Source organism: Myotis lucifugus, unplaced genomic scaffold (assembly GCF_000147115.1).
Source record: "Myotis lucifugus unplaced genomic scaffold, Myoluc2.0 scaffold_61, whole genome shotgun sequence".
Lineage (NCBI taxonomy): Eukaryota > Metazoa > Chordata > Mammalia > Chiroptera > Vespertilionidae > Myotis > Myotis lucifugus.
In genome coordinates this window covers 5,451,829-5,469,503 of record NW_005871109.1, presented here as the reverse complement: position 1 = coordinate 5,469,503, position 17,675 = coordinate 5,451,829, and the positions used below count along the sequence as shown (strand labels likewise).

General features: G+C 42.3%; 1 protein-coding gene across 3 annotated transcripts in view; it reads right to left on the bottom strand.

Annotated features, from left to right (window-relative positions):
* Positions 1 to 4,628: 4,628 nt before the first annotated feature.
* The window catches only part of RIC3 (RIC3 acetylcholine receptor chaperone), a 32,539-nt gene continuing 19,492 nt past the window's right edge, over positions 4,629 to 17,675 (bottom strand). Inside the window, exons 2-6 of one of the 3 annotated variants that reach the window (XM_006089654.3) lie at positions 14,580 to 14,809; positions 13,506 to 13,578; positions 10,495 to 10,588; positions 6,864 to 7,009; positions 4,629 to 5,143 (exon numbers count right to left, since the gene is read on the bottom strand). In XM_006089654.3, the coding sequence (XP_006089716.1) occupies positions 4,713 to 5,143; positions 6,864 to 7,009; positions 10,495 to 10,588; positions 13,506 to 13,578; positions 14,580 to 14,809 (974 nt within the window). In that variant the 3' untranslated portion in view covers positions 4,629 to 4,712. Of the gene's footprint in view, positions 5,144 to 6,863; positions 7,013 to 10,494; positions 10,589 to 13,505; positions 13,579 to 14,579; positions 14,810 to 17,675 lie in introns of all 3 variants that reach the window. The other 2 variants (XM_006089653.3, XM_023754596.1) reach the window with 2 other exon arrangements.

Here is a 17,675-nt window from a genome sequence, read left to right as displayed (position 1 = left end):
GGCCTGACTCCCTGGGTTCTGGCTTGTTGAACTTGTAGCAGCCCCAGGAACAGGCCAAAGGATGGGCTCTGGCTTGAGTTTATTGGTCACCTGTCCTTACACTTCAAGTTTTCTGTCATCTCAGGATACAGGGCAGAGGCAAGCAGGAGTACTGGGACAGGTTTGGTTTTTTAATTTTCCAACTAAGCTGAGAAGCAAGTTGGTCTTACAGAAGGCATTCCTGTACTTCGTGGCTACTGGTATGTGATTCTGAGCAAACCAGGAGGCTGGACTGTCAGTGCTTGCAGTGGGAGTCAGGGTGGCTGGGAGGTGACCTTTGCTTTCATCACCACCGTTTCTAGCTCATCATTGTGCCTTTGTTCTTCTCTAAGATGTCACACCCTTTTCCTCTTCTGTTCTACTGCCCCCTTCCCCCACCCCAATCAAGGTCCAGGCAGAGCTGAGACAAGGCTGATGAGAGAGTCCTAGAGTGACTTGGAGTGGCTCAGAAAGGGAGCCCGACTCTGGCCCTTTCCTGTTTGGTGATGAAGGGGTTTTGGTCAGGATGGGTGACGCTTCTCTTGCTGAGAACACAGCCAGTTTTCATAACGCTTAGAATGTGTATGTCTATTTGCACAAGACCGTCTTTTCCTATTCTGGAGTGGTCAGACATTTATTTTTGTTCAAGACTATCTGGAGTTTTAGATGAACTTACAAAACTGTGCTTTTATTGACTTTTTGAATAAACTCTTTGGTATTCTGGAGCAAATGTATTTATTTATTGGTATGTGCAATGACAAAGTTGGTATTTTCCCACGTTATCTATGTTGTATAACTTGTGTTTGTCTAAGTACAGACCATATATCATCAAATTAAACTTGAACTATTTCAACACTACTCTGTAATTTTTTTCCTATAAAAGGAGAAAAAAACCATGTTTTTTACCTAGAAGTTTTTTTCTACAGCATTCAATCCTTACGAGCCTCAGGGAGGAGGAGGAGGATGGTGCTAACAACGACAGGTGGGTCTAAGCCAGCGGTTCTCAACCTGTGGGTCGCGACCCCTTTGGCGGTCAAACGACCCTTTCACAGGGGTCGCCTAAGACCATCCTGCATATCAGATATTTACATTACGATTCATAACAGTAGCAACATTACAGTTATGAAGTAGCAACGAAAATAATTTTATGGTTGGGTCACAACATGAGGAACTGTATTTAAAGGGCCAGAAGGTTGAGAACCACTGGTAAGCGGTCCTCCCTCTGGCCTGGGATCTTCAAGTTTAAGGCTGGCAGAACCACATGCGGAGGCCGGGAAGGGCTGGAAGAATGGCAAGGACAGAAGTACGTGTGTTAGAACAATCCTCCACAGGGCTGCTGTGCCAGCCGAAGAAGGCTGTTGGTCCCGGAGTACCCGTGAGGGCCTGGCCCTACCTAGAGCCTCCCCTATTTAAACAGGACACGGACATACTTGGGAGCCTTCCCTCAGCCTGTGGCAGGCCTGAAGCCCAGCACGAGGGAGGCTGCAGTGGCGGCTGGAAGCAGACAAGGAAGGTAAGGATCTGCTCCTGAGGGAGGTCAAAACTAAAGTCACCCATAGCCCTGGAGGGCGTCCGGTGTAACAGCCCGAGGGATGGCAGTGAGGATGCTGTCCTGAGCACCTACAGCAGGCGACACCTGGGACAGACAGACAGCCTTGCAAGGTGGGTATTACTCCAAATTCATAAATGCTCAGAGAAGGAATAATCTAAGGGAAAGAATAAGTTTGTCCTGTTTGTGAAAAAAAATGAGGAAAGTTTAGGTGCCTTTTAGAAAGATCTGTATAGTCAAGGGAACATCATGGCTACTTCATGTTTTTTTCTCAATATTGCTGAATAGCTGAAATACTAGATTTTCATTTGGAGCATAGTCTGGGTTGAGACGGAATTTAAGAATGTGGTCATGAGGAGGAGTGGTTTATTACCCTCAGAGTTTTTCTGTAGCCACAAGCATTTCCTGTATGAACCGGGGCCTGTCTCCTTAGTTCTGCCTCTAGGAAACAGCACACGTGGGGAACTGTGGAAAAGGAAAGAGGTTTGTATTGTTTAGTGGTCAGGACAGTCCTGGTTGAGACCCATTTTCCTGGCGTAGTTTTTATTAGAACTCCCTTTCCTAAGTGTCCCAATTTGGACCACACCTTGTTTGAGTACCCCACCACCTTTTCTAGAGGCTGAACGTGCCTCCTGCTACGGCCGCCTAATCTGAAATGACTGAAAGTACAAAAAATTTATGGACTATAAATATATTCCTGCTAATAAACCAAGCAAGGGGTGGGCAGCAAGAGGCATCAGGAGGTCATCGCACATCTGGCGGGACCTGCTTCCATAGCCAGTTTCCCCCAAAGATTAACATTCACATAAGGACTTGGTTATGTAACACCTTCCACAGCAGCCCCATCCACGTACCTGAACATCCACATACTTTCTCCGAGGATGCCTTCTCTTCCTTGTTCACTGGAGAAGTGCTTCCTATGCCCCCTCTGTGAAGTTTCTTGGAAGTACTTTGGCAAATACGATCTGTTTTCCTATAGATTTGGGTCCATATCTCAGTTCCAGCATAAAACCACAGCTACCATTTACTGAGAGGTGGTCATGTAGGACTGAGGCTGTTTTACAGGCACTGATGATGCCATTTAATACTCAGAACCACCTGGGAGACCTAGACTCTTGTTTTAGAGACAAGAGCCCCGACAGAAGGCTTAAGGAGCCGACAAGATTCCAGTCAGAACAGATGGGGATGGATTCACGACTGCCCTTGCTCTGCCTGCAGAATTCACGAGCTTGAGCCCTTTTATAGTGTATTAGAGGCCCGATGGACGAAAATTCATGCAAGAGTAGGCCTTCCTTCCCCCGGCTGCCAGCACCTGCTTCTCTCCAGCCGCTGGCAGGCACCTGGGACCCCGGCTTTGTCTGGAAGGATGTCCAGTCTAATTAGCATATTACCCTTTTATTATTATAGTTAGTTCATTAAAATAAATTGGATAAGGCTTCCCCCATTAAACTGAGTTTTTAAAATGTAGGAATTGAGCCTTCCATTCCCACTGCCTGCCTCTGAGCAGTGTCTGCCAGATGAATTGAAAACTAGAAGGAAACATATGCATCTCTAACACAGGAATCATAGCCTAAGGCAGAAAAAGAAATTTAAAACAGGGACCCAGCACTGTCATAAATCAACCCCTGTGAATGAAGGGACATAGCATGGAAAACAATTTATCGAAGCAGTAGAGCACCTACATTATTTTTTACCTTGAGCATTACATCTAGATGGTTTTCAGTACATTTTAAACTGCATCTGTTACAAGTGAATCAAATATCCCAAAGACAGATGCAATATGCTTTCTATAAACTCAATCTTCAATGACTGCAGTTCATTAACTAACAATAAGTGTCTAATAGTAGCTGAACTTAATCTTAATATGACCCCATACCTTCTGACAGCAGGCTGTATGATTAAATATGTTCCTGGCATCTTGTGCCATATCTACCTTTACATAATCATTCAAGTCTTCCAAACTTCATGACTGGGAGTGTCCTCGGGAACGCGCCCTCTTTAAACCCTCGGGTCTACCACGGGAAATGGGTTCACTCATCCTGTCTCAAGAACACAGATGGCAGCTTTGAGATCAGGCCTGTAGTTTGGTCAAGATCCTCCCAGGCCTAACCTACTTCCCACTCCCCCAGCTCCCTCAGAGGACCCAGATGTCCGAACACAGACAAACGAACGCCTCTTCCCCTGGGCCCGACTGCACTGGTTCTCCGCAGCAGACACACTCTGCAGCTTCCCTGTTGGGCTGGCACTTTGTCAACAAGTTCAGTCCTCATTTCTGTCTCAATGCATGTGGTTGGGAAACCAACTTCGCAGAGGGCACAACATCCCGAAAGAGCTTGGAGGCAAGGGCTGTCCATAATGCACGGCTCACTCCCCTCACTGGCCTTGTGAGCATCTCACAGCAGGACCACTGCCCGTGGGCAGGCTTTCCTGCAGCCTCAAGCCCGGGCTCTGCAGGGCCACGACTAAAGTCTCCACCTAAAGCTTCCTCTGGCCGCTGAGACCAAGAGGTGGGTTTAGCAGTTCTATTAAGCAGCACAGGGATAAAGGAAGTTAGAGATCCAGGCTGGGCCCATTTTCAGGTCAGTGTGAGTCCTCTGGCCCTTGCTGTGAGGAAGGGACTTCAGCTCGGACAGCAGAGTCCTGCTTTGGCTCCATCATCCCCCAACACTAAATGTTCTTTTCTTGAACCCAGGGGACCACTAACCTGCTCAAGGCCCAGAGAATAAGGCATCTCAGACTCTGAAATCTTCACTCTTGCAACCTTAAGTCCTCATCATGTGTAAGCTGATGTTTTTTCACAGGTAAACCACCTGTTACTCCCAGCACGGAGTCGAACCTCTGCCTGAGTGGTCCCATCTGTAATTATGATAGAGCAAACAGTTACTCAGTGGATCAGTTCTCTGATGGAGGAAAGGCAGGGAGAGAAACAGCAAAGCCATCTTGTGTTCCTACTCATCTCTATGATGCTGTACAGGTGACAGGTGTGTGAGCACCAGGGAGGATACATGATATCCATGGTAGTGACCTGACTGGCTATAATATTTAAACACAGAGAATGAAGTACAGGGCCAAGGGTGAAATCTAGAGAGGAGAACAAGGTCACCTTGAGACCAGAGTCATGGATACTTCACCAAACTGGCTGCTTTCACTCTAAACCCTGGGGGCTCCGCTTCCTCAGTGTGTCCCCAATACACGCTCTGTCAGCACTGATGCCCAGCCCCTCATCTCTGAAGTCCTGGGGCCACGCTTCCTGGGTGGTGTCCTCCTGCTCACTGTAACTGTCTGCCATGAATCCAGCATTCTCCACCAAGACCGCGGGGTCCTCTTCTTCGTGAAGACAGCAGGAACATGTTTCTGGCTCTGGGTCACATGAAGTAACAGAATTCTCCTCCTGGGCTCTGCCGTCAGCGGGCACTTCCCAACCCAAATGGTCTGCCTCTTCCAGCACTCCCATCCTCTCAGCTAGTTCCTCCGCAGAGGGCTCTTTGGGGTCCGGGTAATCCACCAGGATTGTTTCTTGCCTATGCTTGATGCAATCTGAAAGGTCATAAATTGGATAAGTCTCTTCAGGGTAACCTAGAGAGAAAAGCAGCACAAAGTCTTACAAAGACTGTCTCTTCAAAATAAAGTGTCAGACTCAAAGAGGCTTCTTAGGCAGCAGCCATCCCATTCCAACAAATCCACTCAAGGAATCTCGCAGATGACTAACAGCTCTAAAGTTTCACTTCAGTAAATTCTAAGCGCCTGGCTGACTATCCAGTGCTCTCTGAAATTCAAACCCCTTCAGATGAAATCCCTTTAGTGCAGGGGGCTTGGGGCAGAGAGTGAGTCCCACACCTCCAGCTTCTGCAGTAGCATGAAGATTAAACAAACAACAGGATCCTTCAGTAGAAAAAAGAAAGGACCCAACACCAGATGGAGAGAGCACAGCTTAAGGCTAATGTTTATAATTTCTATTTGGAACCATTTCCAAATCTTCCAGGGGGTGGAGGGTGGAGTGGAAGGAAGGAACGCTAAACTCTGAAAAATACACCAGGAAGCCTTTTACTATTGAAATGGCTGGCAAGTGTCAGAACAGAGAAATGCTTTAGCGAGACAGGCCCAAAATCCCGAAGGACAGCGCTGCATTTTCAGAAGACAGGATTCCCGTTGGTGGCTTCTTCATCTTCACAAAATGGAACAAAAGAATACAACAAACTGGTAAACAAAATGAGTAACACTGGTACTGAAGCCCAGCTAGATAATGAGGGAAGAGAAAGTGTTGCCAAATTAAAGAGTGAAATGAAATCAATCTGTGTCAGCCTGAGCGGCAGATGGGCCGTGCTGGAGGCCCGTGCTGGCAGCAGCAGCGTGCTCGCTGCTCAGTGTGGCAAAGCTGGAGGATCCAAAACCCGTGTGCACGTTACAATAATCAGTAGAGTCAACCCAAACGCAAACCACTCTGCCTACAAATTCTGAAAAGCAGGGGTTCTTTTTGGTACGTGTAGAGTATGGAGAGATTTTTTTTTACATTTACTGTTTGTTTTTCTCATTATAAAAGTCATAGGGACTCATGGTGGAAAATTTGAAAAAATACAAGTTTTGGAAAGAAAACAAATTATCTAGAATCCCACCACTGATAATAATTTGTTGTATTACTTCTGGCTTTTTACCATATATAAGCATGTGTGTGTGTGTATGGTTTTTTTTCTAAAAAATATATATGGTTTTTTAAAAAAAAATATATATATGGTTTTTTAAAATACATACATATATATATATGTATATAATATTATGTTTTTTTTAAAATAAGGATCACCCTGTATATAAAATGTTATACCTGATTTTTTTCATTCAACATTATATCATGAGCATTTCTCCATGTCAGCAGTCATTTTAAAGCTGGCTGCACAATATCCCCTCACACAGCTACAGAACTGATCTGACTTACCCTGCCTCTTCTGGAGACCCTTAGATTCCTTCCAACTTTCCCTTATAAGTAACACAGCAGTTAAGATCTCTGAATATAAATCCATGTCTACTTCCCTATTTTGTTAAGATACACTTATAAAAATATGAAAACTAAGCCACTGGCAGAAGGAGGGAATTAGCTGCAAAGGGTGATGGAAATGTTCTATATCATGGTTATGGTGTAATTACACACCTCTACACATCTGTCAAAACTCACCCAACCATACCCTTAAAATTGGTGAATTTTATTATATATACATTATACTTCAGTAATAAAGCTGATTAAAAATAATTAACATCTCTTTTCTGGGCTGACAGCTAACAGAGAAAGGAGAAGACACTTTACCTTCCCAGTCCTCCATGTAAGGGGCCTCCTCAGCCTCTTGCTCTGGAGTGGGCCCGTCAGTGAATCTTCCTTTTTTCATGACCCTGGTGATTTCTTGGAGCTGATACAGCAGCTGTTTTTCTTGGTCAGAAGTCACAGTCTGTGCTCTGCTTAGAAATATCAGACAATCCAGTCACTTAGTGGTAAATACTCCTTGGCAATGAACATAAATATCACTATGATCTGTCTGGATTCTAGAAGTGGAGCAGCAGCAGATAATTCTAGGAACTGATTCTAGAGCAGCATAGCTGGTAACTACACATATCAATTCAAGGGTTTGATTTTATATACGGGAAAACTAAGGCCCAGAATAGATCAAGGTATTGCGCAAGGTCCCACATGAGTTATGTCAATACTGGGACCAGACCCCAGATAGCTCAGCTTTTGGTTCAATATTTTTTCAGTGCACCTCACTGTTACTTAATAACACTCCACTTACTGCAAGCTACTTTTGTCTGATGCAAGGTCATCAAAAGAAAAGGTGCTGGGACATCAGCCTCGACTAGGGGAAAATGTGCTACTAGGCCAGTGATGGCGAACCTATGACACGCGTGTCAGAGGTGACATGCGAACTCATTTTTTTGGTTGATTTTTCTTTGTTAAATGGCATTTAAATATATAAAATAAATATCAAAAATATAAGTCTTTGTTTTACTATGGTTGCAAAGATAAAAAAATTTCTATATGTGACACGGCACCAGAGTTAAGTTAGGGTTTTTCATAATACTGACACGCCAAGCTCAGAAGGTTCGCCATCACTGTACTAGGCCATCCCTACAATCACCAGGCTGCATATACTTGTGCAGATACATCCCAAAATTCCAGAGCTGGATCATTCTGACAAATCAATTATCTAGACCACAGACACTGGGGGAACTGAGACCCTCAAGAGGGAAATTATACATTTCTATTGCCAGTTAATATCAGCACTTTAAAGTCTCCTGACTTCTGAAAGCACTCGGTGCAATTCTTAAAGCACAGTGCTCAAGTTCCACAGTTTAGAAAACCTGGGTTTGAATCCCAGCTTCGCTGGTGGCTCTGGACAAATGTCTGCAAGAATAAGATGGGCTCAAGGAAAACGGTAGGAGCATTTTATTTTTTGAGAAGGAAGCACTGCATCACACTCACAGGCAGGCAAGGCCCTACAGAGAAGGCTGAGAACTGTCTGCGTTGCTACAAGCTTTAACTAGCGGCAGGATTTAACCGAGGCTGCTACTTTTCTTAAAAACCCAAAGCATTAAAAATCAGCATAACACTAATAAAGGAAAAATAATACCTTCTGAACAGCCTCCCATGGAGGTGTCCTCTATGTTTCTAATCAGCCAGTGGGAGCCAGCATTCCTTGTTATGCTCAGCCTAACAAACTTTAGCCTTAATGACCAATAAGGAAAAAGAACAGTGTTTCCTCCCTCCAATGTGAAGGTGGTAACTGAGGCAAATAAAGGTGCATTTCTGCAGCCCTCAGTGGGAGGAAAACAACACCAGGGCTCCACTTCTTCCACACTAATGGCCTCACAGCCTGAACTGAAGAAGCTTGTCTGTTCTACATTCAGCTAAATGTACTGGGCCTCTTAGACCGCATCAGTACAGGCGCTTGACTCGCCACAACTGCTCATCTGCTCTACATAACCCCCAATTCTTACAATGACCACTTTGGGGGGGGCGCTTCTGGGGCATCCAGGTCACCCCTACCTACAAGAGCCTGAGTGCTCATCACAAAGCTCTTGCTCTTGGCTGCACATGCTACTTCTCTGGACTGTACTCAATGTATTTTGATTCTTACTGAGTGAAACAGCCTGGATTGTTTCTCTTTTTGTTTGTTAATCCTCACCTGAGGATATTTTCCCACTGATTTTTAGAGAGAGTGGAAAGGAGGGGGAGAGACAGAGAAACATCGATGTAAGAGAGACACATCGATTGACTGCCTCCCACACGAGCCCTCATCAGAGCCAGGGATCGAGCCTGCAACCAAGGTACGTGCCCTTGGCTGGAATTGAACCTGGGACCCTTCAGTCCGAGGGCTAACACTCTATCCACTGAGCCAAACCAGCTAGGGCTGGATTCTGTCTCTTAACTAATGAAAAACCAGAACCTTAAATAAAAGAGGAATGGCTAGCAGAGGCAGAAACAGACAAGAGCAGCTTTCTCAGAGAATTCCAAACTAAAGCATCTCTTTCATTTCTGAACAGGTCTATTAATATTGCCCATGTCATGCATTAGGCAATTCATCATGGCCCACCTTACACCTTCTGAATTTACCACAATGAATATTTTCAGATTCCTTATTGTCTCACCTTGGTTTACTCCTGGAAGGCAGTGGTAACTACAACTGTATAGGCAAGTGCCGTGAACATTGTAGGTGCTCATGTGTTTGGTTGCTCCCTGTTTCCTCACAGTCCATTTTCTCCACCTCCCTGAAATCTGGCTTCCATTCCGTCATTTTACCAAAATTTGCATCATCAATGACCACTTTACTCTCAAGTCCAAAAGTCTTTTTCTCACATTTCATTCTTCTTAACTTCTCTGTACTGTGGACCATCCTCTTGAAATGCCCTCTCCCTTGTCTACTGAGACATGTATTCCTCCCACTTCTTTAACCATTCTTCTTACCTTTGATCATGGCTCACTTTCCGCCTCCCAATTCCTGAAACATGGTTGTCATGAAGACTCAATACTAGGGCCCTCATTTCTCTACTCTTACAAACACGGCCTCAGAAAGCTGACCCAGTATCAGATTAAACCACCACCTCTACGCAGATGATGTCCAAACTCTACACCTGCTCTTGACTTTTCACACAAAGCCAGTCTCATTATTCGTTATCCCCTTGGAGGCCTTGCCATTGAAGTTGACCTTAAATTCACCCTTCCAACCCAGGACCTAGTTGGGCCAAATTAAGGAACTTCATGGAGGAAAAAAAGAAATCACAGGCTGTATCAGGATTCCTTGGTTACAAACAACCAATCTTCCAATAAACTGGCTCCTTGTATTTGGAGGAGGTAGCAGATTTTGGAGGAGGTAGCAGAATTTATTGGGAGAGTGTGGGATAGCTCACAATATGAGAAGAATTGCTGAAGATCCAGGATTCAGGAAGGTGGGAGGCAGAGCAGCTCTAGGGATTAGGGAGCAGGAGCAAATGGATAATCTCTTTAGGGACTGCTGCCAGGGTGAGTTAATATGAAAAGCTTTCAGATCAGGTTCCACTGGGTTCAAGATCCAGTTTTAGGCGAAAGTACACTTGGCCCAACTTGGGTCCTGTATATACCACTGAATCCATCACTGCGCCAAGGAGATGAAGTGTGGTGATTGGCCAGGGACCACATGGCCACCCTTGAAGGGGAGGTGAGGGGTGGAAGGGCTTCACCCTGACCTTCACACTCACTCTCAATAATGTGCATAACACTGATCATATGCTCTTGAAAACGGAGATTGCTTAACAGCATGAAAATGGAAATGTTTCGTGAGAAGTAACATGCAAATGACAAATAAGTTGACAACTATATAAAATGAAAGTAAGTGGCCCAGAAATCAAAGAAGAGAAAAATCTTGAATTGATTCTCTAAATGGGAAATAGTCTGAGTCCTGAAAACCTACCTTTCACCATTAGGTCCCACTCTATTAATTAATTTTTCCATGGCTTCCTCTGTCTCCTTGAGTTTTTCTTGCAGTTGAACAAGCTCAAAATTGGCTGAAAAACAAGCATTGATCTAAGAATCATCACACACAACTCCCTAAGCTCTTTTCTGAGACAAGGCTGGCTGTGACACTCTATAGTAATGCAGGCTGGTCCTGAGGCTCAGGGAAGAGACTTAAGAGTTTCTCCAGCTAATCCAATCAGGATACAAAGGTGCTGTGGTTTGGGCACCAAGATCTAAAGGATACATGTTTAGTGAGTGATGAACAAATCACTCTTACGCACAGAAATACAGTAGGACCAGCTAAGAAAATACCTAGGACTGAAAAACATACCCCTATAGTCACTCAAGAAGAAATGAAGAAGATAAACATACCCTTTTTCCTGTTTTTTTTAAATTAAAATATAGTTAATATATACATTATATTAGTTTCAAGTGTGTAACGTTGTTATTCTACACTAACATACCCAATGAAGTGATCACCCTTCTGTCATTATACCAGGTAAGTATATTATTGACTGTATTCCTTATGCTATACATTACATCCCCATTACTTTTTTTATTTTATAACTAGAATTTTGTACCTCTTATTCACCTTTACCTTTTCTTCCTTTTCCCTAGCCCCTTCTCCTCTGGAAATCATCAGTTTTTTTCTCTATGTCTATGAAACTGTTTCTGTTTTGCATTGTTTGTTCATTTGCTTTGTTTTTTAGATTCCACATATAAGTGAAATCCTATATAATAAAAGCATAGTATGCAAATTGTCCCCTCCACTGGGAGGTTGTCTGGGAGTTCAACCAATGGGCGGGGCCGGCCAGGGGAAGGGAGGGAGGCCCCGGCAGGCAGCCGCTCCTTCTCATGAATTTCGTGCACTGGGCCTCTATATATAGTTATCTGTCTTGCTCTGTCTGACTTATTTCACTTAGCATAACACCCTCTAGGTCCATCCATGTTATCTCAAATGGCAAGATTTCATTCTATGTTGTGGCTGTGTAATATTCCATTGTATATATGTACCACATCTTGATCCATTCATCTATCTATCCATGGACACTTAGGTTGCTGCCATACTTGGCTATTCTAATCTAAATGATGCTCAAGGGTAAAGTACGAAACATATAAGGTACTTTAGAAAACTAAGTGAAATGAGCAATAGTTCACCTGCACATGAGGTTAAAAACCTATCTAGAAATAACAGTTTAAATTTCATGCTTCCTCAATAGAGGAAATCTTGAGACCTCTCTGCCCAAGATTTTCTGTCCCAGTCATATGGAGTGAAATGGTGTAACCCTGCCTCCAAGAAGTAGTTTTCTCAACTAACGTTAAGACCCTAAAAGTAGAACAGAAAAAATAAATCACTCATCAGTACATGAAATGAACTTTAAGGCAGTAGGAAAATAAAATGATGTTCATTATGTAGATAATCTAGTTTTTCTGTGTCATACCCAGTGCTATCCTCTACCCAGATGTATTCAAAGGGTTACTGCAGACGTAGTGTTTCAAAGGCCTTTTAATACTTCTGGACCACATTCTTATTCATGCAGTTAACATCTATAAAGTGGAGGACTGTGCTACATAAATGCTTAAGTTATTTTTATTTCCTGCATGATTTGAAATTGAAGGATAAGGAGCTGATATAACTGCTACTACATTATAAAACAGCTGCTCTTAGGATTTTATTTATTTCTTTCTGTTTTAAATGATTATGTGACAGGATACAGAATTTGCTACTCGAATTTAAAGAGTCCACAAATCTTTTACAAATGATTTTACTGATGCATTTACCATCACTGTTAAACATTATCTCAATTAAGAACACAGCATCTTTCTTAAAGAAGTCCCTGAATATTTAAGATTTCTAAAAAGGATTCAGAGTGTGACTGAAATATTTATTTCCATAGAGAATGCGGAATAAATACAGAAAGCAATAATGGCCGAGGGCAGATGTTTCTGTGGTCCAGCCTCACCTCATTTGGCTGATGTCTTTGTTTTAAAAACCTCTGATGAGGCTTCAAGATCCACTGGATAAAGCAATCTGGCCTCAAAGACCTTCAACAATATGGCTTAACTTCCCTACTCTTTAGACCAGGGGTCCTCAAACTTTTTAAACAGGGGGCCAGTTCACTGTCCCTCAGACCGTTGGATGGCCGGACTATAGTTTAAAAAAAAACTATGAACAAATTCCTATGCACACTGCACATATCTTATTTTGAAGTAAAAAAACAAAACGGGAACAAATACAATATTTGTATTTGCATGTGGCCCATGGGCTGTAGTTTGAGGACCCCTGCTTTAGACCTTCTTCCCCACAGCTGCCCTATGCCAGGCTGTCTCACCCAAGCCATCCCCTCTAGCTGGCAGGCCTCCTCCACAGACACCCAGCTAGACATGATTTCCTATAAGGCTTTTATCAGATCCCTTCCGTCTAGGTAGTCAACTTTGCACAAGTTTTCCTGACATCCATCCTAGACTATAAATTCTTAGAGGGAGAGCTATGCCATATACATTGCATTTCCCCAGAGAGCACAGAATATTCTAGTTGGTAGTGAACATTTGATGATCATGTTTCAAGAGCCAGAAGAGTTAAATTCTGTCCCTGGATCTAATAACTGACTTTGGCAATGACTTGATCTCTGCCTTGCTTTTCCTCTCTGTGAAATAAGGATATTTGCTACCAATATTCTGAAGTCTGGACATGAGAAGGAACGCATTCCAAATGTGAAATATTAATTTACTAACATAAAAAAGTGAACTCGTAGTTTTGTACTTTTTGTAACTATCTTTCCCTTTAAAGCCAACGTCAATATGGAAACTTTCAGGAACTCTCAGAGCGAAGGTAAAAAATGGCATCAGATTAATTTGGGACAACTTCTGAGAAATGCTTTTAGGACATACCCAGATTGTCCGTCTGGCTGCATTACAGCTGTCTGACTCAGTCAAACTTGTGACCATTCTGAAAGGGGCACTTACTAATTTTCCTGTAGGTGTCTCCAGGTGTGGCGGCAGAGCATTTCCGGTCCGCTGCAGTTTTCCCCTTTGAAAGCTGAGAAGTGAAGGAGGTACAGCACATCAACAGCAGCTCAGAACCTCAAAGTCACGGAACCCCTCATATTAAGTGAAAAAAGAAAAAGGCTGGGAGACAAAAATTAAGTCAGAAATCCACTTGAATAGCAACATTAGATAAATATCTAAAAAAAACAAAGCAAAACAAAAACAACAACAATAAAAACAAAAAACAATAGCTTTCCAAGTAAAATATTAGCAAGGCACACGGAAAAAATCTCTCTCTACCGGTCATCAGCCTTGGCCATGCTCACCTAACACTCACCTCAGGCTGCCTGCAGAATTTCTGGGGTAAGAGGAGCTCGCCTCTTCCTCTAGTTAGAAGGGCAAAGTAAAACTCTTCCTCCAGCGAGGCCCATGGCCTGCCAAAGCTGGGCTGGAGGTGGAACTTAAATTAGCAGTCTACTTATAAAGGACCCAAACCATGTCTCCCCAGAACTAAGAAATATCAGGCTTAGTTTCAGGATATGGCAGTTCTGTTTGAGAAGAATTACTGAAGACGATATGTTAAAAAACAGCACTTCATACTCCGGGGAGAAGAAGGACAAAGTGTTGTTGGTATAGTCATCACCTGGCCTCACAGTGGCTACCTGAAAACCCCTGAGCCAATCCTAACAAAAAGCTCTTCTTAGAGCAGCTTTATGCCTTTTCAGCTTGCAAATACGCCCAGTCAAGGGCTTTTAACTTTATTGCTAACTGGATTAGCAAGTAGAAGATCCAGGCTCAAGTCCTGGTTCTGCAGTTTCAGTTGTGAATTTTGGAGAAATCATTTAAGCTCTGAGTGAAGATTTTCTCATCTGTAAAACTTAGGATAGGATAACACCTATCCTAAATACCTTATGAAGAGGAGGCAAGGTTTAAAGAGATACTAGATTTGAAAAAGGGTTATGAACTGTAAAGGGTTTTAATACTGACAATGATTTTTATTATGATAATATTAGATTGTCATTGATATAATAGGATCAAGATGATTCCACTTACCTTAAATAGAATGTACAGTATGTATAAAAATATCCCAAAGCCATAGATTGGAATAATCTGCCCCATCAGGCCTCTTCCACTTCCTCCTCCTCCTCCAGTGCCTCCACCTGATCCTTTGGCCTTTGCAAAGGCCTCTGCAAGGTGAGACCTCTGGGTGCGAGCTGTAGGAGTCTGGCCATCTAAGGGTGCTTGGTGATGATGCATCATAGGTGGAAATCGGCCCAATTTTCCTGAGAAAATAAATTCATCAGTCTTTATTTCTTCTACTATTTTAAATATGGCTGTTATGAAAACACCTAATGCATTGAGGTACAAATAATAAAAGCCAACTCAATCAAGTCTAAGAAAAAACGGGAACTTGGTTATAAGGACATAGAGGCATCACACCGATAATATGATGTGGCAATCTCTAGCTGTTCACCAAACCCATTTTCCCCTTCCTTTTGGGTCCACAGCTAAACAGTTTTCAGTTTACCATACGGTTAAATGTGGCCACGTGACTGAGTTCCAGCCAAGGGAATGTGAGGGATATGAGCCAGTTCAAGGCCTGGCCTATACAACTTCCCATGTATTAAACTCCAAGTTCATTTCCCTTCAGCTGGATGCTGGCACCTAGGGAAACCTTGGAAGTCATGTGACCATGAAAACGGCAGAACCTCCATCAACTTGGACTCCTAGACACCTGCATGGTACAGAGCCTTCCACCAACTTAGAAATAACTTCCAGTAGGTTAGAGCCACTGTATACTTTGGAGTATGTTACAGCAGTTAACCACCCCTAACTAGTACAGATGATGCAATCTGGTCTCAGAAGAGAATAGAACTAGAAACTGGAAAGCCATCAGGATGTAGGACAGCTACTCTCACATTCTATCTCATCTTTCTCCCTCTCTATGGGCCACAAGGCTTTTTTTTTTCTGTTTCTCTGTGAATATCTTCTTCATTCTTTCTCTGCAGACCATTTCTTTAGCTTCTCTAGGAACATGGGAGAAGATGGTTATCCCAAAACCCTTCATTTGCATGTCTTTCAAGAGGCCAGCAGAGAGTGAACCTAATTCCAAATTCCTGAAGGGAGATGAATACTCAGCTAGTGTAGGTATGCATCCCTTTCTAGTCAGCCGTAGCTGAACAGGCAGGATTCATGTAGTACAGAGTGAAAGGAGTTCTTCCCTGAGAGCAGGGCTTACAGAAAGGGGAGTGTATCAGTTTTCTTGCATTTATTTTCCTCCATCAGAAGCAGCCAAACATTAACACCAACTGCCAAACCTCCTGAGAGCCAGAGGTGAGAAAGGAAAGACATATCTTCAAAAGGCCATGTAAACAGGCTTGTGTGGTAAAACCACAGGGAGATAAAATCATAAAGCAGAGAACACTAGAGAGCAGAAAGACTCCATAAACCAGACTCTAAAAATACAAACTGTACAGTGAAAAACTTTACATTCAACAAAATTATCGATTTCTGTTCAATAAAGAATACCATGAACAGAGTTAAGATAGTTGACAAGGAAAAGCTTTTGCAACATCTAAAATTGACAAGGATTAAAATACTAGAATAGACAAGAAATTTCTACAATTAAATATGAACATCACAAGGAACCCAATAGAAAAATGGGAACTCACAGAAAGAAAAGCTTAAAAGATTTTTAAAAATAAAAAAATAATACATTAAAAGATGACCAAAGTAAAACCACTGAGTAAAATATAAATTATATATTATAGAAAAATATAAATGAGATAGCCCTCCTACCTGTCAGAAGGAAAAAAATTAGAATGGTGGGTAATGGTAAAGATTGGCAAAGATGTCAGGAGGCAAGAACTCTTATGTGCTGTGTGGTGAGTGTAAACTGACACAGCCATTCTGCTCAGTGATCTGGCTGTACTTAGTGACATTAAGTATGTCTATACTCTATGATCCAGTGATCCCACTCTGGTGCATAAATTCCAGAGAAATTCTCAAATAAGGCTTTCTATAACCCAATTTGAATGTTAGACTTTATAGACATGTGTGAGAATGTTTACTGTGATGATCTTATAGATGCCCAGCTTCCTTTCCCTAGTGACGAGCCTCCTTGGAGTTTCTTCAGCCCAGGAACACAACTTGCTTTATAGCCAGGTACAAACATTTTACACTTTAACCAAATGTTTGTGAAGCATTTTCATGTGCCTCATCTCATTTGATCCTCACAGAAGTCCTGGAGTAGGTAGATAGGAGACTTTGTAGAATCCTATTTTCTTTTCATTCGCTGTAAAATGGAGATTTAGAAAGTTTAAAAACTTGACCTGACTGAAAATAAGTAAGAAATGGTGGAACTTGAAAATGACTTCAGGTTTTCTCACTGTGCAGAATATAGTCAAACACTGCTACAGTTAAATATTTTACCCTTTGTTCTCCCGGCATGATCTATAATAATAATCTGCTTCATGTTGATATTTACTGCTGTGTTGCTGACAATTACCTGAAAGAGAAGTTGGGGTGCTTCACTGGGCTGGAAAAAGTTTAGCTAAATCACAAAGCAGATCTAATTAAGCAAGTTTATTCTATATCTATAAAAGGCTAAGTTGATTTGCGCATGTGCGATACATATAAAGCTCTTGCAGGTGCCAATCACACACGTGTGTTTCGATCTGGCATTGTCGATCGTGAATTTGGTTGACACTTCTATTATAGAGAAAGGGCGAATAGTGATATTAAAATATTTCTTCTAATTAATTTCCTTTCAATGTTCATGAATCCGTGCACCAGGACACTAGTATTGTAATAACTATGTATGGTGCCAGGTGGGTACTAGAAATGTCAGGGGGGGGGACACTTTGTCAAGTAAATGATTGTCTAACCACTATGCTATGCATCTGAAACTAGTACGAAATAATGTTAAATGTGACTGTTACTGAAAAATAAACTTTAAAAAAGGGTATCCAGTCTTTTTCAATAAATGGTATGGGGACAACCAGATATCCACACACAAAAGGATGAAGTTAGGCCACTAATTCATTCACACCATATTAAATTTAAAAATGAACTAAAAATGGATTTAAAAACCTCAATCTAAGAGCTAAAATTACAAAACTCTTAGAAGGAAACAGATATAAACCATCA